The following is a 24709-nucleotide window of genomic DNA, read 5'->3' as shown; positions in this document are numbered from 1 at the left end:
CCCACCTGTGTCTTAGCACGTGGGAGCCAAGAAGTCCCTTGCTTTCCCCACGCCTGCAAAGTTTTTGGGTGGACTTTAAGCTACCAAGCTCAGTAGGCAGAAGAGCTACAGCGAAACTTCATCTTTCTGACTCCTAATTTGCTCCTGTTTAAGGGCAGAGATTATGACACTGCCGAGAGCCAGGTACTTCTCACGGCAGTTGTGCTTTGACATGCTTTGCCTCACAACCTGTCATGCTGTTGTGGGTCCACTGGGTCTAATGAAGTCTAATCCTAGGGAAGAAGGTGCAGGAACTATGATGAGAGATCACACTCATGGAGAGGCAGGAGTGGCAAGGTGAGAGGGGATGATACACAGGAATTAGAGGTGGAATTGCATAAAAAAAAAATAAAGAAAAAGAAAAATGGATCAGCAGGGGTGAAAACAGGATCCCAAAGCAGTTTGCAGATGACAGCTGGTGAGATGCATGGCAACAGGAAAGGAGTGGTGGGACCAAAGGCAGAGCTGTGGGCAGGGAAGGCTGGCGGTTCGGAAGGGGGCAGGACAGAAGGAGTAACCGAGATCAGTGTGGGAGACGGCAGTGGCAGGAGGGACCAAATTAATGTTGGAGAGTGACAGGCTGAGGAACTGTCATTAGAGAATCAGAGGGGCCTTCTAGAGACAGACAACAGCTGAGGAACAGAAGCAACGAGTGAGAAATGAAAAGCAGGCTCAAACTAACTGAGAGGACAGCATGAAAGGCTGGAGAGCCATAAAGGACAAAAGTGGTCAGTGCAGAATCATAGAATCATTTTGGTTGGAAAATGCCTTTAAGATCATCAAGTCCAACCGTTAACACTGCCAAATCCACCACTAAACGTTGCATGGGGCTGTTGTGACCCAGGTGCAGGACCCGGCACTTAGCCTTGTTGAATCTCGTATAGCTGGCCTCAGCCCATCGATCCAGCCTGTCCAGGTCCCTCTGTAGGGCCTTCCTACCCTCCAGCAGATCAGCACTCCACCCAACTTGGTGTCATCTGCAAACTTATTGAGAGTGCACTCCATCCCCTCATCCAGATTGTTGATAAAGATATTGAACAGAACTGGCCCCAATACCGAGCCCTGGGCAACACCACTTGTCACCAGCCACCAACTGGATTTAACTCCATTCACCACAACTCTTTGGGCCCGGCCATCCAGCCAGGTTTTTACCCAGCGAAGAGTACGCCCATCCAAGCCGTGAGCAGCCAGTTTCTCCATCAGAATGCTGTGGGAAATGGTGTCAAAGACTTTAATAAAGTCCAGGTAGACAACATCCACAGCCTTTCCCTCATCCACTAAGTGGGTCACCTTGTCATAGAAGGAGATCAGGTTACTCAAGCAGGACCTGCCTTTCAGAAGTGAAGAGACAAGCTGGATCGAGCCCTTTTTTTGCTGATACATAAGCAGATGGGGAGAATCATGAAGTTTATGAAGAAAATTAACTGGAAGCTAAAACAGCTACCAAAACCTTGGGCTGGTGGAGGTCAGAGCAGCAGAAGGGATACCCTGAGCACGTGGCGATGAGACGGCAAGCCCGACTTCTGGCAGCCGAAACTGAAAACAGGGCAGAAAAGGTGCTAAGATAGGCAGGCCGAGGACTGGGCCCTGGCCTGAGGTTTAGCTAACATGAGAAACTACTGGGCAGGACAAAAGAAAGGTCTGAACATAAATAACAGAGTGAGAAGCTGGTAAAAGTTGCTGAGAGCACGGTGAGGAAGGGCTGGCTTTCAGGTAGTTAAGAGAGGCGTTATGTGAGAGGCAGACAGGCTTCAAAAAGGCTTGGGTGTGACAGTGTTGAGACCTTTTGGGGAGTGAAATCTTGCAAGGCACACAGGGCCAAGGTAACCGTATCAGTGATACTGTGTGAGGCTGAGATGGCCCAGGTAAAAGCATCAGAAATACCAGATTTGATTATGCATCAGGTAGTGATTGTCAAGCTGGAGCAGTCGGTGAGCAGGAAGAGACCCTCACCTGGAAAGACCTGGTGTCGGAGCCAGTGGCTGGGTAAGGGGCCTGAAGCCCAGGAATATTAAACAGACTTAGAGCCCACATTGATATTCAAGTGGCCTGTGAACACGGGCGTGCTTGCGAATCTAAAGAGGAATTGTGTTTTCCCTAGTGAATGTCAATCCCGATCAACCAGAAGGGAGGAACAAGACTGGGCTCTCCCTGTTCTTGTTTATGCCAGTGCTGTCGGTGTTTATGAGGGTATGATAAAGGCACTGCTCTATGGGTGCCTGTGTGACCAACCATTTTTCGTGTTTGTGCGCATTGCATCTCTTGAACGCACGCTCAGCCTTGCTACTACAGGCAGGAACAGCAGCAGCTGCATCCATCAACCCAGATGGAGAAACCTCTCAGGTCTGAGAGTACATGGGGCTGGCTCAGGAAAGAGGAACCCCTGGATCCCAGAGTCCACTGGGCTGAGCGGCTCTCATAGCGTCCTTAACAGAGGGAACTCAGAGCTGAGCTAAAGAAGTGATGCTTACAGTATCAGGAACAAAACAACTTTCACTAAAGTATCCTCTAGGTAGCAATGAAAAAAGGTAGACTTCTGCAAGACCAGTCAAACTTTAGTTTTCCACAGTAAACTGCATTCCCTTAAAAATGGGACACAAGAGAGAGACGGGGAAGGAATAAGAAAATCATGCTGTGCTCTGGCATGGTATACTCCAGCATCATGGCATTAAAAAGCATTTGAGTACATTAAGACCCCGAGTAGGGAACCCTAACTGTCAGACTGACGATGAAGCTATGAAAAACACACTTCCAGATGAAACCTTATTTTAAAATCCATTGGCAGATGCTGTAAGAAATGTTGATATGTAGCATAATTAATGTAGACTGAACAAACTGTACTGTGGACAGTGATATGTTTATTACAAGCCACTGGGTGAAGGCTGCTGGAGGGAACTAACTAGAAAGCAACACAGTCCTGGATTACTATATACAAGCACAGGCTTTCCTGTCAATAGGAAACTGCAAGACAGGGAAAAGTATTTTATTTAAATTTCCTACATACTGTCTCCAAAGAAGTGACACACCTTCTCAGGTGCATATGCAAGTACGAGATGTTGCTACAGTGAATAGCCTTGTAGAAATGAAACCTCTGAAAGAATAAGGATTTTGCTCAGAGACAGCAAAATGATAAATATTAGGGTAAGGTATTTTCTTTGCCCACAGACAACGTGATTTATAGTATAAGATCTGTTTACCCTAAATGACTCGGCTCTAAATGAATAATTTTGAAAAGGCTATTTCAGCTGTTGGCTAGTCTTGTCTTTGTTCAAGGGAACAAGAAAGATGGGGTCTGAGTCTAATACAAACATGCTGTAGTCAGTCATGGTTAACATGACAGACAGCATTTAAAAGGCTGTGGCAGAATTTCATGACTCCCAGCCAGCATGTTGGCAGCCCTCGCTTATGGAGGCAGGGATAGCTTGGGTGTACGTGGAAATCTATAGGCTGGGGTGGAAGTTAATTTAGCCTGGCACCTATTATTTTGATTTTTAATAGTGACTTTTACACATTTCATCACTTAGAGACTCCAAAGGATCTGCCAGGGGATGCAAGGCAAGTTTGGGAGCAAAGACACCAAAAGTTCACTAATCTTTTCAATGAGAGTTTGAGCTCACTAATAGGAAAACAGCACAGGTCTCTGAATTCCAATGGCAAAAACTTTTTTTCATACTGGTGCCAATGTCTTTATAAGAGTTACCTGGAAAAACCTCAGGGTAACCTCATCATCTGTAGTACTCCACAGACCTATATACAGTTTCGCACAGAAGACTTGCACAGACAAAAGTGACCGTTCTTTTTAACAGCTAAAACGGCACAGCTTTGCCTCTGGGTGCAGTTACACTAGTGTGGAAGTACTCTAGGAGGGTCTGGCTTTTTCATGTAGGAGAGGCTCACGCCAACACACTGCAACACATAAATAAAGTAAGAGTACTGCTTTAACTATGACCATAAATAAAGTGATGTTACTTTTGTGAAGCAGAGCACATAATAGAGAAACAACACAAAGGTCACTTAAAAGATCACTCGCTACCAAAGTTTGACAACTAGAAGGGTAAACATGGAATAAGTGCGTTCTAACTCTAGGTTTGAAACTGCCTGCTTGCACCTGACTTTTCTTTATGTTGTGTCCTTCACACTATCGGCGACTTAAAAATTCAACATAACTTGATAGTAGAAGCTAAAAGACAACCTAAACTGAAAAAAAATTAAGCCACTTTCCTCTCTTAAACGTGAAAATGTTAAACCCGATTTTTTGTTCAGCTCAAACTGAAATCATCCCCTAAAATTTCTAGTTACCAGTTCATAGTAATGATTTGCTTGGAGAACATTTTTTCAAAACCAGACACACTCATCTTAGAGACAGCCTGTACCTGGTGAGGCCTGCAGAGCAGCACCATATCACCGGAGTTTTGCCCTTTTTTCTATCTGTTCCTTCCCCCAGGACACGAAGATGTAACTCAGAGATGTAACTCGGGCTCTTGCTCCTGCCTCACAACGCCTGGGTTTCTCTCAAGAGAAAGAAAGAACTCACAAGAACCAGTTCAGCCTGGGGATTTCTTGCAGTGCACCTCCAGTGAGCTCTAGCTAAGCTGCCTGTGGAAGGGCATAGGCATACAGGCCTCTCAACACGGACGGAGACCTCGCTGTTCTTGCTGCTTAAGGTGCCTGACTTATCCCTGGCCGTCACCCTCGATAGTCCATTTGTGCTCCTCGCTGTACACCGTCTGCTTTTCTTTATCTCTGCACATATATGTGCTGAGATACGGATTTATGTGAGAAGTCAACAAGCCACACAGACTACCAGTCAATGTCCCCCCCCTCTGTGGCACACTGCCGGCACCAGCTCCCTCTCCAGCACAACTCACTGTTGAGGCCTCTCCCGGTCCCCTCAGCTTCGTGTGCCAAGCTCGGGGCTTTGCTAAGAGGAGGAATGGCACCAGCAGGGCCAGGGAACGACTTACGTCCCTTGTAACCACCGCTCCGACGGGCGACCGGCGGGGCCCCCCCGGCGCCGAGCCCTGCCGGCTGTCCCACACGCGTCCCCCGCTCCCCGCCCCCGGTGCCCCGCGGAGCCGGCCCCGTCCCCCCGCCCGAGCCTCGGGGCCGCCGGGAGGAGGGGAGCGGGGGTCCCCCCTCGCCTCCCCGCAGCGCACTCACCTCCCCGCGCCGGCGCCCCGCCGGACGCGGCCATGCCGCCGCCGCGCCGCTCCTCCCGCCCCGGCGTGAGGCGGCCTCCGGGAGCCGAGCTCCGCCCCGCCCCGCCCCGGCGGGGAGCGCGGGGGCAGCCGGGGCTCGTAGTCTCTCCCCCGGCCGCGGGCGGCGAGGGGCGCGGCCGCGCCGAGGCACTACGTTCCCCGGCGTGCAGCGGGACGGGGCATATAAGTGGCTGGCGGCGAGCGCGCTTCAGTCAGTCGGTCCGCCCGCCCGCCCGGCAGAACAATGCCTTCGCCGCCGGGGCCGGGCAGCCGCGGCTGAGGCGCGGCGGGAGCAGCCGGGCAGCGGACGCGCTCGCCGGCCACCGCCGCTGGTCCCAGCGGAGGGGCTGCCGGCCGGCGGGGGGGCGGGCGCACGCACGCCGCGAGCATGTGGATACCCACGGAGCACGAGAAGTACGGCGTGGGTGAGTGAGAGGGCGAGCGGGGCAGCGCGGCGGGCGAGGAGCGGCGCTGCCGGCGGGGAGCGCATCCCGCGGCGGAGCGGGCTCGCCCCGCGGGGCCGGCGTGGGCTGCTGCCGTCTCCCGCGGGAGCGCGGCGGGGGTCGGAGGTCCCGCGGGGGGGGGGGGGGGGGTGGGAGCCGTCCCCTCCTCAGGGGCGCAACAAAGCGCGGCCGCTGCCCGGCGCCTCCCGCCGCTGCCCGGGGATGGGGCCGGTCCCCCGCCTCCGAGGCGGGCGCTCGGCTTCTCCCCGCCGGCGCTGGGCGGAAAGGCTGGTGTTTCGCGGGGAACAAAGCAGCCTTAAAAAATACCGCTGGGAGCGGCGACCCGGCGGGGAGGAGGTCTCCGGCGGTGGCGGCGGCGCCCCGGGAGGAGCGGGAGCAGGAGCGGGGCCGCGGGCATTGTTCGCGCGTCGGGGGGTTTTGTCGCTCCTTCGGTGGAAAGCAGACAAAGTGTCGCTTGTGGGAGTCGCGCTTCCCTGCCTGTTTATTCAACTCTGCCCGGTGCAGGGCTCCGAAGCCCGTTGGCTTGACTTACGAAGTGATCAGGGAGGCTCGCTGTGATTTTTCTGGGTTTTTTGACACCACCTATTAAAACCGCCAGCGCTCGGTGAGCTCTGGTGGCTGGTCCCGGACAATAGCCCCCCTCCGACAGAGATGCAGCTGAACTGTTACACAGACCTACTAGCGTAGTAAGCAGCGTTCCCTCTGTTTACGTCGCGTTTGGACGCGGGGCTGCGTGCACTACGGAGAGGCAGGAGGAGCGCGGAGCCCTCCTTTGTTGTTGCCTGCGCGTCGCGGCGGGCGCTGAGCGCGGCTGCCGGCCCCGCGCCGTGCCGCCCCGTCCCGCTTGGAGTTGGTCCCAGATGCTGCCGCCCTCCGAACGTTAAATTATAGAGATCATCGCTGGGATTTATTTTCTTGGCTTCTTTATTTGCCAGGTCGCAGCTGGGTTGCAAGATATTGATTAGTCCTGCCACCCGCCTTTCTTTACGAGGATGGGCAGAGGCTTAAAAATCACTCTGGGACTCCCTGGAATGGCATGCTGGATATTAACACTCAAGTATTTCAAGCCGCAGCCCTGCTCTTAGTCTATTTTTTTTTATTTTTGAGCATAGTATACTGTTTCACAACTGAAGCTTTTTTTTCCTGGTTTATGAGCTTAAAATCACTATGGAGCATCTTTTCTAATACTGAAAACAAGCAGCCAAACAGTGTTTCCTTTATGTGAATAACTGCCCCCTGGTTGCTGAACAAGTGATATTCCTTAATAAGATTTTTCTGTGTTCAGTAAACCTTTTCAGGTTTACACATGGATCACTGTCCAGCTTTTCCTCACATACCAGGGCTGGTGTCCCTGAAATCTTATGCCTGCTAAAGAGAGACAGTTGCGATTTCTCAATAGTGGGCTTCCTTTGAATCAACCAGAAAATGTAGTGCACTACAAAGATCCTCTTTATTTGTGTAAATATAATATAGTCACAAAAGATGCTTATTCTTATTTAAATTCATTCCATGGTTTTCTGTGATTTGCCTTCTAAAGGCTATTCAAGATAGTAACAAAAAGCCACTGTTCAATTTGGGTCCTCTGTACCCCTAGGATGGGGGTGATATTGTAGTTCATATGACCATTGCAAAATGTTGAAATACTAACCTGAAGTAATTTAATTTTCTCTTGGGCTGCGTTTTATGCTATGTGCTCACACACCTGCATGATGAGTGCTGTCTGCAAAATCTTCACACCCAATTATCGTATAAGCTATTGTGCTCTATAGCAGTGGTAGGGGAGGCAGGAGAAAGAGTTGTATCTTGCCATATAATTTTTTAAACTTAATGTAAAGTGAATTTCATAGCTCAAACTTGCATTTTGCACCACAGACCTGCTTATATATTTTCTTTTTTAGTGATGGGATTATTATGGTTCCAAAAAGTTTTTTTTAATACTGATGTATTTATCTGCCCTGGTAAAATGGGTGCATTATAAAACCCCTTTGAGAATCATGATTAGTTGTACTAAGCGTATGTATCCTTTGTATAAAGGGCTCAGGGCTTGCATCAACATCAGACCTCATCTGCAATTTCAATCTGAATTTTGCAGCACATGCTGTGTGCTGCACATTTCTACTGTGACATGCCAAAATGGATGAATAACCAGGCAACAGCCACCTGGTTGCACTGAAGGGTTGCTGGTAACCAGGTGGCTGTTGCTCACTTACACAGCCTGACTGATTCCTGCTTTGAGGGGTAGTTTATACAAGTAACAATCTTCTCTTCTTCAAATATTTAAACTTCTGCCTGCTAGCCACTGGTAATATCTAATTACATTTTACTGAGCAGGTTGCTTTACTCTGAGTTCATTTACTAATAGGCAGATACACTGCCAGTTCATTTACTAGTAGATAAAAATACTGCTGTAATGAACATTATTACACATATGTGACACCCTTTGTACTGCAGTTATGTGTTTTTATTTCTAAGGCTGTAGATTTTGTCAGTTATGTATTATCCCTCAGGATGCTAAAGGTGAAATAAACATTGGAATATTTCTGGTTCTGAGAAAGTTTGCTTTGTCTGGGTTTTGATATCTTTATTTTCAGAACAGAAGGTTAAACTTCTGTATTTTGCTTTGAAATTCCATATGTTTTGAATCACACCTTCAGCTGTTGTGTCAAACTAGTGATGGCATTGCACAAAGGATCCACTGGTCAGTTATGTGGAGTATTTAGCACAAAGTATGCTGATGTAAGGGTGGGAGAGGTACGATTTTTTGCTGTTAATAGTATCTAAATCTGGTAGAAGTCAAATGGAGTTGGCTTTCATAAATGTGATGTGCTGTTCTATGTGCATTTAGAACCTAACAGAACAGTATTGTTTAGAACAATAACCAAACCTTTTGTTAGTGAGTCATTTAAGACTGCGTAGCTGTGGATGCTCTGCAGGCAGCGAACCAGTAAGTGTAGCTTTCAAAGGTGACTTTTGCTGGTGGGTGCAAACTGAAAACTTTTAGCTGTAATAAGTAAATCACAGGACTACATAATTATCTTGTAGCTGCTCTTTGGAGTGAAGGTACAAGTTCTGTTAGATAGCCTGAATATAGAGGATCAGTTTTTCTTTTTGTCTCACCAGATCTGCAGATTTACCTAAATCTGCAAGGATGCAGTTATGCTTTCTGGAACATAGGTGATTTGCCTTTTTCTACTGAGCACAAAGCCTCTCAGCATTTCTTAGGAAGGCATTTTTTTTTGGATTAGGATGGAAAGATTAATTAAGGAGAATAATTAAAAACAGTTGCTGACTGCATCATCAAATTTATAAGCAGAATGGTATTCCAGATCCTGAAGTCATTCCGTACAGCAAGATATACCAATTTAACTCAGACAAGTTTAAATAGTGCTTGGTATTTTTAGTGTGGTTAAGCCATAAATCTGCCTTCCCAAGGGGGTATGAAGTGTGGCCATCTCCTATTTTATAGACAGAGAAACGGAAGGATCAAACGACTTTGTGCTGTAAGCTGAGGCTTATAGGAGGAAAAAGACAGGGTGTATTAGTTGATCACAGGAGCAGTATTGACTAGCACCTAGACAAAAGAACACGGCACAAGCCAATTTATTTGGCTTCTGAGTTGCAGCCAGACTAGTCTTGCTAGCAATCCTCTTGAAAGACAGCTAAGACGTCTTTATCTTCATGCTGTAATTGCTTTCTTGACTGCAAGCTAACTTCACTGTAAATGAGCTTGGTTTGTTTAGTTCAACAACAAAAAGACAAAAGACTATTATGTGGTTAATGTCATGTTGTATCTCTGTCAATAACCATGCTAGACTTCTAATATAATGTGTTTTAACACAAACACTTCATCAGCTTCTCTTCATCCATCCCCAAATAGTACAAATGAAGCCTTCAATCTTATTTCTTCCATTCTCCTTTGTTGATCTTGCCTCACATTTCTATGTGGAATTCGATTTGTATTTTTACTTTACACTAATATGACCACTAATAATGATCTATATCCAAAGGTTCTGTCAAGCTACCTTAAAACCATTTAGGGGTGAGGCAGGGCAAAACATAGTGCATTTTGGGGCTCATGAACCCCATTTGGCTAATGAACAGTTGGAAGAGGATCTTTGTTTTCTTGTTACAGCTTGTGAATGTAGGGCTGGTCACCTGCAAGTAGGTGAAGGTGAGGTACCATGGGGCACTGGGCGAAGTTGGCAGGATACCAGTGCTCCTTTCATTTCACTGGAGTGATGGGAGCCCACTCTCATTTTATGAAATACTTTAAGTTCTAGCTATCTGAGGTGGAAAATGTGTGGGTCTTTGCTATAGGAAGCTTTTTGACACACGACATATTGTCATGGAGGCTTTTACATCAATTTGGGATGTCAGTGAGATAAAGATGATATTTTCCTGGTCTTCTAGATAAGGAATAACTTTCAGTATCTTTCAAAAATGGAATGATCTCGACTCACAGCTTTTGGACAAAAAAATCACTGACTATATTCTGTTGGAGAGCAGAATGTGAAGGTTGAGATTTTTTAAGTCATTTTGGTCATAAGACTAGCCTTGACTTGAAGTGTTGATAAAGTAGTGAAATTGCCTTAAAATAAGACTAAATCAAGATTTTTAAATAGATTTTTTTTTAACAGCTGCCTCCAAAAATCTAGAGTCTTTAGTATGGATGTGATGATTGAATGCCTTTATCATCTCCTAAGGACAACCCAGAGCTGGTTGGTTCATTAACACCTTCTTACATAGCGCCCTTCAGAGATCTCATCTTTCCTATTCACTACATATCTGGAGCTACTGGGGAAGATTTTTGAAGGCTGATGTCATTTCACGGTTAGCTGTGTACTGGTGACACTGTGCTCTTCTGCCTCTTTCACTGTATTGAGGGTTTTTTGCCACCATTCTCAGTGCTGGACTTGTGTGGCTATTAGCTGGGTCAGATTGAGCCAAAAGATGATGGAACAATGGTGAATTAAATAACATAAGGAGTGAAGGTGAGAATGTGGTCTCCCTGCTGAAAGGGAGAATGCTTTTTTTTCTTATCTAGCATAGGCTAATGTAATCTGTGATTGCTTCTGGGAGCTCAGACAGCACGTGATGGAGTTGCTAACTTCTCTGTCAAGGAAGCTATAATTGGTTATTTTACTCCTACCACACAGACATCAGCAACTTTTTGCACTGCTGCAAGAATGTCTATCTTTGAGACATCTCTTTGCTTCCCTAACCTGCAGCCCAGAAATGAAACTTCAGAATAGAACAGGGTTCCACATTTACAGTGTGGTTCAAGGTGAACATGTTATCTACCACGTTCCATAGTTTCCAGTTCATTTCTGAGTGTAATTCACCGTGTAGGTTTTGGTCTATAAAGTTCTCCATAATTTGAGTCTTGGGATCAGGGAAAATCCTGATAACATTTTGACTGCTTGGATCATTTGTGACACTTGAATGTATTCAAGCAACTGAGACAAGGCACTGTCAGCAGAGAGTTCACACCCCTGGGAGATGCATTGCTTCATTTCTTTAGTTTTGAGAGACTGAGTGTTGTGCGTGGGTGTTTTTTTGGTGGTTTTCTTGCTACTGGATTTGTAGTTGATTCTGTGAAGGTACAGGGGAGCAAACTAGATAACCCCTCAAAGCCATTTCAAACCTGTCTTTGTGGTTCTGCACAGAAGGGTTGAAATGCAAAGGTTTTGCTTCACTTTCAGTCTGGAATTTCTTTTGTTACTGTGGGGTTTTTCCATGTAACTGTGTATGTCATTGAGTAACCTTTTGTTTTGCTTTTCCTCATTTTCTTTCTGTTTGTCTGTGAGGAGCTGGGCAGAATGCCTTTAAGGTGACCACTGTACCCTTCCCAGTGATTTGGAAGCCAGGAGACTAACCTGGAGGGAGACATCCCTTTTTATTTATTAGTCACATGCTGTTAGTTTGTTGTAAATCTCTCTAACATTATGTAATACGAAGGATTGTTTTTGTGTTGGAGGTGAAATAGAGGTGAATAGAAACATAAGAAAAATATGTTTAGAAAGAGTTTTGAGAGATTTAATCTGTACTACTTTCTCAAGGCCAAGTCAACTCTGTCACTTCTGAAGGATGTTTGCTGGCATGTTCTTTAAAATGCTGATAATGGAGTACCTGCAACTTCTGCAGTCAGTGCTTAGTAATCTTACTACTAGAAAGTGTTTAGCATTGGAGTAGTTTTCCTCTTGCATGTATTGTTATGTGTATACGAAGACTTGCAAAGACTGTCTCCTTTTCCTTGTATGAAATAGCTCCAGTTATTTCATCCCTTCCTTGTAGATGATGATGTTCTTATCTTTGACCAATTGGTCTATGGCCAAAACTGGACAGAAAAGCTTTATCAGGTAAAGCAGGCGAATCTTTTTAGTGTGTGCTTTAGGCAATGTGTCTGCTTGTCATTCCTGGTGTGATGTTTGTTCCTCTTCGCAATAGCATCGCATTGACTCATGTTCAGTCGGGAACTGCTAATCAATCCTTCAGATCCTTTTCCGGAATACTGCTGTCTAGACAGTCATTCTCCCATCCTGTATTCGCCAGCTGATGATTTCTGCTGATGTGTCCTTAGTGAACAGCACCTTGTTTCCATACTATTTCTCCTCTTTGTCAGCCACGCTGGCTCCCAGGTTTCCTTTCTCACATAAGCCTGTTGGAAGCACCTTGTCTGACAGCTTTGCTGTGAGAGATGCAATTTAGGAACTGTACTCGCTAACAGAAGCAGACCTTGTTAAGAGAAGCAATGCATGATGAACAACTAAAGACGCTTGGATGCCACAATGACTTGCCATTTGTTTGCCTTTGTATGTTTAAAGGAATGTATTTGTCAGATCTTTGCACTGACAAGAGACTGAAGTGATAGCTGTTTCCTGTTTCTCTTCATAATGCATGTTTCTAGTTATTCAGAATGCATGTTCCCAGTTATATAGCTTGAAGATGATATGATAACTTGTCAACTTTGCATTCTTGGGCACCTGAAATGTTTCGTTTGAAAATAATGCTGATCTAACTTCCAGATGCTCAAGATTGGACAGGAGAGCTGCAAACAGTGCAGGTCTGAAAGTCACCTGTGCCACGGGAACAAAGACAGAAGCTTGGATTTTGCAATTTGTAATGCATTGTGCTTGCTGGTTTCTGTTGTTTTGAGTAAGAAAATAGGATAAAATTAAATCAGTTTTGCAGGATTAAAATATTATGGGATGAGGCAAAAAAATGTGCTCATGTGCTCTTGAAGGAGAGCTAATATAAGGGGAAACTCCTGCTGATACTGATTGCACCTTTCTTCCTTCTACAGTTAAGGAACAAAGTCAACTTATTTTTTCAGATTCAGGTGCAATTATTTGTCTACTTTGTTAATAGCAACAGCTGAAATTATTACAACTGTAAGTGGGTAAAGTCTGCTTACTCAGCTCTCTAGTATGTTGCGTTTTGTTTTCTTGATAGTTTGTGTATAGAAAACTGCAAATAGTAGATGAGGTAATAAACCCCCAAATGGGGTTGTTAGCAGAACTTGCAATAAGGCGTTTGAGGCATAACTTAAATTCATTTCAGTTTTGCTTTCTGTGTTACTGGATTTCAAGTGTGTATGTGTGTCCTTTCAGGGCTCTAGAAGCAGGCGGTGGCTGGTCTTAAGCAATCAGTAGCTAAATGATGAGCTTGTTCAGCTCTTTCTGCAGCAGAGAAGAAATGGAGTGCCCTTTCAAATCCATTGCTTGGGATTTCTTGATTTGATTTTTATTATTTGCACTGAACTTATGATTTCTGAGGGTTTTTTAGAAATGCAAAGTGAGTTCTTAACTGTTAAGGTGTGTACTGACACATTTTCATGAATAATTTGCATTGAGTGTATGGGAATCTGTATATGCCGTGGATAAGAGGTGAGCACCAACTGTGCAATAGGGACTTTTCTGTAATAGAAGTTACTGAATTCTGTTCAGTTATTTTTAAAGCAAAGCATTTTCTTTTACTATCATAAATCATTGACCACATATAATTGGATAATGTTTCATTTCTTGAAACTCTTTGAAATTACAGGTTGCAGTCCAGAAAGCAAATGATTACTCCACAAAGCCTTTTTAACTTTTCTCTGGAGTAGTGTAGTGAGCTAAGCATGTATGAGATGTTGGAGGCGGGGAACCAGTGCTTCTGGTGCTTTGTTTTGTTACATAAGTTAACAAACATAGTTGTTGAGTTTACAACCCCATGCAACTCTACAGGCTTGGGGAAGAGTGGCTGGAGAGCTGCCTGGAGGAAAAGGACCTGGGGGTGTTGGCTGACAGCCACCTGAACAGGAGCCAGCAGTGTGCTCAGGTGGCCAAGAGGGCCAATGGCATCCTGGCTTGTATCAGGAATAGTGTGGCCAGCAGGACCAGGGAGGTGATAGTGCCCCTGTACTCGGCACTGGTGAGTCTGCACCTCGAGTACTGTGTTTGGTTTTGGGCCCCTCACTACAAGAAGGACATCGAGGTGCTGGAGCGTGTCCAGAGAAGGGCAACGAAGGTGGTGAAGGGTCTGGAGCACAAAGTGTTATGAGGAGCATCTGAGGGAGCTGGGGTTGTTTAGTCTGGAGAAGAGGAGGCTGAGGGGAGACCTTATTGCTCTCTCCAACTACCTGAAAGGAGGTTGTAGCGAGGTGGGGGTTGGTCTCTTCTCCCAAGTAACAAGCAATAGGACGAGAGGAAACGGCCTCAAGCTGCGCCAGGGGAGGTTTAGGTTGGATATTAGAAAAAACTTGTTCACCGAAAGGGTAGTCAGACATTGGAACAGGCTGCCCAGGGAAGTGGTTGAGTCTGCATCCCTGGAGGTATTTAAAAGAAGGGTAGACGTGGTGCTTGAGGACATGGTTTAGTGGTGGACGTGGCAGTGTTAGGTTAACAGTTGGACTCGTTCTTAAAGGTCCGTTCCACCCTAAACAATTCTATGATTCTTTGCAAGTTAACTGCAAAAATTGTATTATTTCATTATTGTATTATACAAATAGCAATGGGTAACAGCTTGATCCTTAATCAAGCTGTAGATATGTCATAGACTATTTAAGTATGAAATAGTTGTACTTACATGAAGTAGCATTCATGCTTTTGTAGATAATGTTACTCATAAAATACAGAATATTATTTTTCTGAGGAAAAGCCCTGTATAAAGATGGCAATTTGACTTTAAATGCACTGTCTTTTGGGGGGGGGGGGGGGGGGCATTGGGAGACTTCAATGTCATCAGCAGTTCATAATGTTACTGCTGATTTCCGTAGGTACAATGGAGGTACGCTCCCTGAAATGAAGCAGTGTAGAGATGGGTGACAGGTTGTAAATGCTAATTTTTTTGTAAGTAATAGTGGTAGTTTTTATAAGGAATAAAGTTGGCTAATAGCTTGTACCTTGCAGGAATATGCCTCTTTCCTAGGCTGTGCGGTTCCTTTCCTAACATCTGCACTAGGTCGTTAGTACAGTGAGGATACAGAGCTTGACTTGCAATTTCTGCCTTTGCATGGGACTCAGAATTGCTCCTTCTTGTGTTAATATTGTCTCCCCTCTTACTGTGATAAAGAAAGAAGAAATCTGAGCACGTATTTTAAACAATTCAGTGGACAACAGCTGGCAGAGCTGCTGTGTTATTCATGGTTAGTAGTGGAGACTTCTTAAACATTCTTCACTTATCTGTCTCTTCCCTATTCCTCTACCTTCCCCCCCTGCCCCCAGCTTCCTTCCTTTTTTTTTGGTCTGTAAAACTTCAGACAAAAAAAGAGGAAATCCTAAGCTGGAAAACTGAAGATTCCTGTTCTTCTATTGCAGTGTAAGAGAGCACATGTTGGTTCTGTGCAGAGTTCATTACTGTAGCTATACTTACTTCTCTTCCTCCACCCACCCATATCAGAAGAAAATTGAATAGCTAATTATAACTCAAGCCAAAATGGTATTACTTCATGATATCCTTTCTTCCGCTTAAAATAACAAGACCCAAAAGCTAAAATTCTTCTCGTTGGGCCAGATGTAGTTCTGAGTGCTCAGCTGTGTTGAACAAATGGGCTTATTCCTATTGCTCACTAGGTTAAATAGGTAAAGTAAGGGTGGAGATATGGGCCTGCACATATTTTGCCATTAATTTGTCTTGGGAAAATATGTCAGTGATAATAGTAGCATCTCAAGTTACAGATTCTCCAGTAGCTTACATAACTGGAAAGCTAAATTCAATAGCTTAAACTGTTTTTCTTTTTTTGCAAATCAGATTGGAAGACAAAAGACTTGTCTGTTGTCTTTTCTGCATACGAGTTAGGCTTTTTGTAATGATTTAATTATCCAAAGACTTTGAACAATTTCTTTCTACCAATTAATTGAAAAAGCATAGTAAAAGATGCTGGAAATAAGTAAAATATCAGAATAATATGTATTTTTCCAGGAAAGTGTGTGGTGTTCTTGCATGTGAGGCAACTGTTGGTTTTAGAGTCTAATCTTCTTTACAGATGCTATTTGGGGATGCAATATGGTAAACAATATTCAGAGGAATCTGAGGTGATGGGCTCTCCAACTTCTGAGACAGGGTAATATGGAAATCACTTACTCCATAGTCACCTGTGGAGTTATTGTTTTTAAGCTACTTGTCAGTGGTTGCTTCTGGAAAACACAATTGTTTTGGTTTTTGATTTTTTTTAATAGGAATAGTAGTTTTATCTCAAACTAAGCAATTATAATGTGCTTTAACAAATAATATTTAAAACTTGTGCCCTTGATGAAAAGCCTTGGCTTCCTGGCAGTGTGAAGGATGAGTGGTGTCAGTCTTGCTGCTGCTACTTGTCTGTTCAGTGTTAGACCACATCTACTGCTCTAGTATCTTCAAGCTTAAGTGTGGTCATGCTTGTTTACATTCAGAAAGTTCACTTGAAAGCCTTTAAGACTGAAAATTGTTGGGTTTTAGTGTATTTACATGCAAAGGCAAGTGTTTCCTTTGTTTTGCTTCTGCAAAGACTCCATTTTACTGAATAGGCTGGGGGTTGAAGAGCAATGCCTCTAAAAATGTGTATTTAATAGGTATATTGAATAACACCAGTACTAAAGATGACTGAGATAAAGTACAGAAGTTAATTTGTGCCCGTTTAATACGACAACTATGCGGTTCCCTCCTTTCCCAATGTAATCAGAAAAATGTAGCCTAGTAAACAGAAAAAGTGCAACTAACATTAGAGAAATCACATAGGTTTTCATGATGATTCTTACAAAGATCTGTTTGCATTTATATTCATAAATATTGCCTCCAGCTCTCTTTTTGAGCAGCCAGCTAACAGCATCATAATTGAGGTGTAAATGTGGTTGTACAGCTGATGGAGATCTGCGGTCTTCATCAGTGTGGTTTGCCTCTCTCTGGGTTCCTCAGCAACATAGTGACCAAGTAGAAGGGGACTGGACTGATGTGGAGGTGCTCGCTTTTAGAGAAGCAGAGGTCCAGAACAAACTTATTTAGCTGGTAAGTGTTGAACGGACTCTTTTAAACTAGCAAGTTAGAATCTTTTGGCTAATCTATGAAGTGGATTTATTATTTGCAGAACTGTCAAGTTTGGCTTTTTAACGACCTCTGTAAAATGCTATTTATGTTTTTACATACCTTATGCAAAACTTCAAAAGCAGTCTGTAGACTACAAATAGCAGGTTTTATGTGAAAAAACATGGGGGTTGTGTAGCATAGGAATATGCACAGCTACAGTAGCATATGTTAAAGTAATTCAGGAAACTCAAAATAGCATATTGTCTTGAGTATGTGTGTGGGGAAACTTCGGTGAGCAGAATGTAATTGTCAGGGGACCAGCATGACTGTGGCCAGGCCAGGCCAGCTCTGGTACTCGCCCAGCTCTGGCCATGTGCTTCCCCCCTGCTCCCTTGTAACAGCTTCTGTGATGAACAGTTGAGAGGAGCTGATCTGGCTGAAAACTAATCACTTTTTGGCAGGGAGGGATTTCTACTGGATCAGCACCTCTAGCTGGGCTTGGGTTGTCTGCCAAAGTATGTGAGCCAGTGTGGGGGAGGTGAGGGAGAGTACAGCTGGGAGTACAAAAGGTGGCAGGACCCCAGTGCTCTTCATGTGTCTTGCTCGAAGTGCCTTGCAGCTGCAGTGTATCAGTGCTTCCTCGTGCTATACTGGCGCTGCCAAGCGGCGGGGCTTTTCTGCTTTGAAGGGGACGTGGCTGCAGGGTGAGCCCGCTGGGTGTGTGGCTCTGAAGGCACTGGCTCCCTTGGCTGCTGAGGGGGGGCTGGCTTGCTGCTACACAGCTGCTAGCCCTGGTGCCAAGGAAGTGGCCTCGCTCAAACCTGCAGACACATCAGATGAGGTGTAATAGAAAGCTACAGCCTGATAGGAAATTTTAGTTGGCCTGTCAAGAGTATATGGCTGTTTTCATGGGACAGGAACAAATAATGAGCTGAAGTAGGTAGTTTAATTGTATGTCTTTTCATCCAGCTGTTTGGTCTGGATTCATGAGTCCACTGTCTACTGAACCCACTGTTACTTCTAAAACTCTTCTATGCACTTTAGGTTACTCCTACTTGCTAGTGCTGTTCAGATACAGTCTTAATTTGAGCACTTCGACTAGCATGGCAGTAAGTGCTGTCCTATTCTAGAGGCTGCTTAGTAAGCAATTGCCTGTCCTCACTATCTTAAACTTTGTCTCCACATGCAAAAAGCAGAATTGTCCAAGCACACATTTTGGACATTAAGTTGGGATTGATTCTTGTCTGCTCTGAGCAGGCTGCTAATATAGTTTGAGTGTACCAAGATTAGAAACTAAAACTTCTAAAGGTGCCACTTCAGTTCTGTGGATGTAAAATTTGTCTAATTTTGCCATGGAACAAAACTTTTGGAAAAAGGTAGAACAATGACAGATCTGAGAACTGGTAAATGTACAGCAGGAGTTCAGTGAGATATAAGTAACAAAGTAAAATGAGTACAGATGTAATACTTCCAACATCCTTTTGAGAGGTCTGTGTCTCATTGCTGCATCCAGAACTTAAACAGGTAAACTTTGAGTCCTTTCAATATAGTAATATGGGAAAGAAAAATAAACACTTCTGCCTGATATAATCAAAACCCATATTTTATAATGATAACACATAATAATGTGGTTGATATGAGAACTTGAATACCCGCAGATTAATGAGAACTGTGGCTTCTCATAAAATGATGGCTCCTAAGCATTGCCACTGCCTTGTCAGTCAGAATAATTCTGGGGATAATTCTAAGGAAAAAGCTTTGGCAGTTGTTACTTCCAACTATCTTTACTAGTCTTGTCCCATTTTCTTCTTTGCTGTGAATGTCTCTGTGATAGCCCTCCTGGAAACCATCAGTGGAGTGCCTGGGCATCCTGCACTGCCACAATCGTGTTCCCTTCTTCTGACTCTTGTCCCCTGTCACCCAGCTCCTTTGACTGTCTGTCATTTGTTTAGGTCCAAAAACTGTGACTCAAGCTTAGAGAAAGTACTCTCCTGTTAATTATGCAATGTTTGTTTTGTACCATAAGTAAGTTTTGGACACATAACAAGCATTTTTAGCACAGGAGGAATTGTTTGATTTGCCTGTGATCTATGGGGATACCAGACTTCTCAATGTCTGTTAAATGTGAAACAGCATCCTTACAACTTCTCTGGTATGGTAGCTATAAAGCTAGGGGATCACATACATGATATTCATCATACTGGAGGCATTTTCTTGGGTGTCCTTCCCTTTTTAATTAGAGTAGTTGTGTACTGACTTCTATGTTTAAAGCATTCTTTTATCTAAAACACCCACTAGGGGTGTGTGGTGGGTGTACTTGATGTACAGAAATGTAAGAGAATAGGAACTGGAATGTGCTACATAACCCGTGTATGTATTTTTCAGGTTTCTTCAAGTTGGCAGTTGTCTTGCTTGTGACACGCTTCCAATTGCTGAGTGTTTTCAACCAGTTTTCACACAAGGTTTTGAGTTTGTGTGTCCCTGCTGTTCAGCCCTACCACAATGAACTAGGAGGTGAAGGGCAGAAAAAAGAGCTATCGTATGTCTGATAATCACTGGGATGGCTCACATCCAGGATTCTGTTTATGAAGAGTTCAATAGCATGACCTTAAAATATGTAACTTGTCTGAAAAAGTCAATATTTACTTTTTCCTCTGAAGTCTTGAATCCTTGATGTACTAAGGGGCAGGTAGTTGTTATCAGGCATTGGTATTACTGTTGCTTTTTGCAAAGATAGCTTAGATAACCCTTAGCCTTCACATCTGTATACATTCTAATTGGGTTTTTTACAAGTGTACAATATCAGTTTGCAAAAGGAAGTTCTTTATGGGTGATATCTTGTATACAAATGTAGATATGAAGACAATTTAATGATAAAATACACAAGTGATTTGGAAAAGAATAGCTTGGTCCTCTCAGTTCTATATTTAATAGGAAAGCTGTTTGGGCAGGTCTGGCTCTGCTTCTTTTTAGTTCCAAAGGTTGGATACTGGGTAATTCCATCATGTGGTCATTTTTCTTCCTCTGTGGAGGACTTTAGCTCCAGAAATTCATGAGTGTGTAGTTCGGCCATAAAATTCTTTGACTTTTTCTGAGTATTAGTTATTACATACTAGCTAAAAAGAAATTTGTGTTCTGTATGGATGTTGACTTAATGAATGTGTGAAGGCATTCCTGCAGCCTGTGGTATGTCCTGCAGGCCCCGGGGAGGCGAGAGGAATGCTGTGGCTTCAGATGTCGCACTGAAACGCTGACACTGCTAGTGTAAAATGTTGCAGCACATACAGTATAGCGTACCTGATTTAAATATCTCAAGTTGTCCAATCTTAGAGATGGAGCAGGATTTGATATAACTTGCTTTGTAATCTCATATCAAGCTCTCTTCAAGTCAGCATTATGCGCTCGTGTGTGTGGGTGAATAGCACTTGGCAGGCTTTTCTGGCATGTGGCTCTTCTAACATCTACAATAATGACTTAGAACCAGAACTTCTACCCTTCCCCCTACTTAAATTACCCATGTGCTTTTCCCAAATAACACAATCCTTTCTGTACTTTCTGTACAACATTAGTTTCAGGCTAAATTAGTTTATTTTTTTCTGATAATATGAAAAGAAATTTATTTGTACAGTTGTATGGAGATATATACAAAGATCTTGGGCCAGTTTTGTGGTTACTTACAGCTTTTAGAACTCTTTGCTTTGTTAGTGTTGCAAAGGTGGACTGATAAAAATCATGAAGTGAACTGAAAATGTTAAGTATGTATTTTTATTTGTAATTCTTTGGAGGGGCTTTATTGAAAGTATTGTAAGCTTGCAGGTTGTTGCAGCAGCTTCAGTTGGAAGTGAAGGGAGACTTGGACAGATGTGCCTAGGAAGCTACCTGGCAAACCCGATGGAGGATGGTCAGTACTGGCTTGCGAAGAGACTGGGTGAGGGATTCTGGAGCCTAGGTAAAGTGACAGGCAGAGACAGAGGTCAGAATCGCTCTGTGGTTTTATCAGGTCATGAAGTGGGACTTGCAGAAGGCTTTACTAGTGAACTGACAGAGGGGAAAAGCTGTAGTCAGGCACGGAGAGTGAGGAGGAGTTATGACTGTAGTGAAAGGCACAAAAATATATGAAAGTGTGGGAAGCTTTTTGAGAAGCTTTCTTTATGCTCCACTGATGGCCTCTTTGTGGCATCTGCTGCCTGCCTGTCCAGTAGGGAAGCCGTAATTAAGGTTTGCTGTAAAACTTGCAGAATAAGGATGGTGGGGGCTGCAGATCTTCTAGGCAGTTGTTTCTGGACAACATGCTGGCAGGGATTATGGTTTGGACAGGATATATAACATTACTGGTGGTGCTAAATGGATCTTATTAAAGCACACTTCAGAAACAGGCCATGTCAAGATTTTGAAGTGCTTGATTCACTTGAATTTTCATGTTATCTTGTTTCGTTGTGTGGTTTTAGGTAAGGACTTTGGATTTGAGCTTTCTGTAATCAGTTGTATTATCTTAGTTTGTAGGTCATGCAGGTTTTAGTTTGCTGGATAACGACTCTGAGAGATTCTTGAATGTTGCTAATGAGCTTTGGGCTAATCGAAAGTCCTTGTCCTGTGGTGCTAAGTAAGGGCTTGCTGCTCTCTGAATGAGCTGTTTCTGAAGATATAAAATTCTCACTTCCAGAAGGCTGCTTGGAAACTCTTGCCTCAATGTTTAACTGTGACCAAAGAAGAGTGCTTGAACTGGGAGCTCACAGGGTCATGCTGTTTCCTGTGTTACGGGCTCCAACCATTGAGGTGCTACTGCATTAGCTAGGAATAGGCAGTATTGAGCTGCAACTTGAGGATTTGGTTGCTTATGTGACTTGCAGATGACAGACGGTGGTTGATTTTTGAAAGATGCAGACACTATAGATGTTATCTGTATCTGTAAGGTGTTAATGCTGCTTCACCAAGGTAGTGGATTCTGTCAGTATCCTGTTGCTTATGGGAATCAAGTTTGAATTTCATTTGTAAGTGAACTTTCAAGTGGCAAGACCGATGTTGATTAAATGACATGTTCACTTGGCTTTAAAATAAATGCTTAGTTTGCTGTACAAAACATTAGCATTCCCTGTATTGTCTTTTTTTTTCTTGAACTAAGGTTGATTGCACACTGCAGGACTTTTTTTGGCTGCTGCTTAGAGCTAGTGTTCTGGGGCTGCTGGCAGGCACTTTTAGTTAGAAAACAGGGTGAGTGTGTGTGACAGGACATGTGTACCAGTACTGCTCAAAATACCATCACAAAGGGCTGTTGCAGAGAGTGATAGGAGTTGAACCTGTATTATCATGAACTGTGCACAGTAGGAGCTCAATGAATGCCTGCAACACTTTTGAAGTGGCCTTTTTATTGATGAACCACAATAGATAATATTACAATGTTTTAAATGCCTGTTTTCTATAACTTGCTTCTGTAATCTCAAATGTGTATTTGAAAATGCTTTCTGTTTTCTTATCACAAATATGATTTAAGTTTTCAAGTAATACAGCTGTGTCTGTTGTGGGAGACACTGGTGACCTTACTAAAGACCGAATTCAGGCCATTCGGCTACCATCCAAATGCTCTGCCAGCTTAGCTACTTGACCACCTGCTTCTGTTTTTCCATTCCCTTTGCAAATGTAGGTTTTGTTCATTTTCTGGCATCTCAGCATTGCCTTTTGTAAAAAAGAAATTAAATCATGTGGGTAAGGTCTATGCCGTAGACTGCTTAGGGGTCTTCGCAGTTCTTGCAGTCATTTGAATTTTCATAAGCCATTCAAGCGTGAGTTTGCTGGAAAAGAACAGAGGATGACAGCTTCTGCACCTCCACACTTGCTTTCCCCAATGTGCCTCATACATTTCAGATTACAAGACACAATGGCAGCTGTGTAGTTCTGATCAATCTCACTGTAGCTTTCCTGCTCTGCACGACCTTGGTGGTTATCCCCAGTGGGAAATGTGCGGGTAGCACTGATGTGCTACTGGGGTGTGACGGTATTCCTTAAACTGTCAAAACATGCAGCTTAAGTTCTTCGTTCATATTTTTAACATTGAGGAAAAAGGAAACAGGGATCATAAATTTGACTTGGAGACAAATGGTAATGCCTTTGAGTATGAATCCCTTAATAACCTGATGTGGTTGGAATGCTGAATGGGGAGTCTCCGGTAATGAGTTACATTCCCACATCTACTACTGATCTGCTCATTGACTATGTCCAAATTACATGACCTCAGTGCCTGGTTTGTAAAGCAGCCTGCTGAAAAGCAGGCTGTTGCTGCTGACTGAAAGCTTGTGTACTTGTAGCCTCTGACATAGCTGAGATAGTTCAGGAGTTACGTCTGTGGTTGGTTGGTGAAAACTAAAGAAAAAAGGGTTGGCTGTTCTGTGGCTTCTCACTGTGTTAAACGCTGCCATTGGTTTCCAAAGTTTCTGTCTCATTTTTGTCAACAGATACAACCATGATGCTGTGCTTTGAGTGCACGTGGAGATTAAGGCACTAAATTTTAAAATAGAAAAAACTCAAATTACTTCTGCTAACAGTATGAATGCCAATGGATTGTTTTTATCTTATGCTTTTAAAAATGCATTAATAATGTGGACAACAAAGTTCTCCCCTGTTTTTTTCCATTGTGTCTGAAGACTGCCCTGGAGAAGCCATATGAGGCCATGGCACACTTCCAGCCTGTCCTGACAGTACCCATGTTGCAGTGAGTGCTCATACTATCAGTTGTGTGAAGCCACATTGCATCTCTGCAAATGCCTGGTGCTACCATGCTGCTCAGAATGCATCTCTACCTCGCACTGCCATCCACATACATAAGTATTGCTGAGTGTAAGTCACCATCACCTCATAGTAAAAGAGGGTCTTGGCTTTCCAGCTTTCACCACCTGTCTGTCTCTAGAGACTAATGTATACATCTGGTATTCTCACAGGCGTGGTCTACCTGAGTGAATAGGATGGAATACTGCAGAAGCTGTGCAGATGTTTGGAGAACACCTGCTTTTATTTTGGTGTTCGCTCCCATTGCATTCTGTAATACCTGTAAGAAATAGCATCTTTCAAAAGGTGACTTGACTACCTGGACTGTCTTCTGCTGGTTGTTTGGGCAGAAGAAAATAGGCTGAGCAGGCACTGGTCATAGATTTCATCTACATATAGCTATGCACATACTTGCAATATTGGCTGGACAAATGTGATGTTGTTAGCTGGCTCTGTTGCTTGTTAGACAGAGGACAGTGACTTGGCAGTGTTGCAGTGGGAACTTTGGCCTGTGAGGTACAGAGACTATTAAGAGGGTTGAATGCCTACATGTTCCAGCATTTGAAAAAGTATCTATGTTAGAATGATGTGATCTGGCATCAGGATGTGGTTGTGCAGACTCCACTGAGATGGGGGGGACACACACACAATGCTGCGTGAGGTCCGTGTATGTGTGGGGTATAGAAGTTTGCCGGATTGTCCCTGTAGTGTCTGGAGGTCCCAAAGTTTCCCCTCTGACATCCTAGAGGATTGCCCAGTTAAAGGTTA

General features: G+C 43.9%; 2 protein-coding genes across 3 annotated transcripts in view; one reads left to right on the top strand and one right to left on the bottom strand.

Annotated features, from left to right (window-relative positions):
* The window catches only part of ZNF277 (zinc finger protein 277), a gene marked incomplete at both ends in the record, with an annotated part of 58595 nt that extends 53362 nt beyond the window's left edge, over positions 1-5233 (bottom strand). Inside the window, one exon of the mRNA XM_082310216.1 lies at positions 5200-5233. Within this exon, the coding sequence (XP_082166342.1) occupies positions 5200-5233 (34 nt within the window). The remainder of the gene's footprint in view (positions 1-5199) is intronic.
* A 318-nt stretch (positions 5234-5551) lies between these two features.
* DOCK4 (dedicator of cytokinesis 4) overlaps positions 5552-24709 on the top strand; it is a 249613-nt gene continuing 230455 nt past the window's right edge. For both annotated transcript variants that reach the window (XM_082311114.1, XM_082311115.1), the window contains exon 1: positions 5552-5662. In XM_082311114.1, the coding sequence (XP_082167240.1) occupies positions 5626-5662 (37 nt within the window). In that variant the 5' untranslated portion in view covers positions 5552-5625. The remainder of the gene's footprint in view (positions 5663-24709) is intronic.

This window comes from Platalea leucorodia (assembly GCF_965183815.1).
Source record: "Platalea leucorodia genome assembly, chromosome: 4".
Lineage (NCBI taxonomy): Eukaryota > Metazoa > Chordata > Aves > Pelecaniformes > Threskiornithidae > Platalea > Platalea leucorodia.
This window is presented reverse-complemented; position numbering and strand designations above follow the sequence as displayed.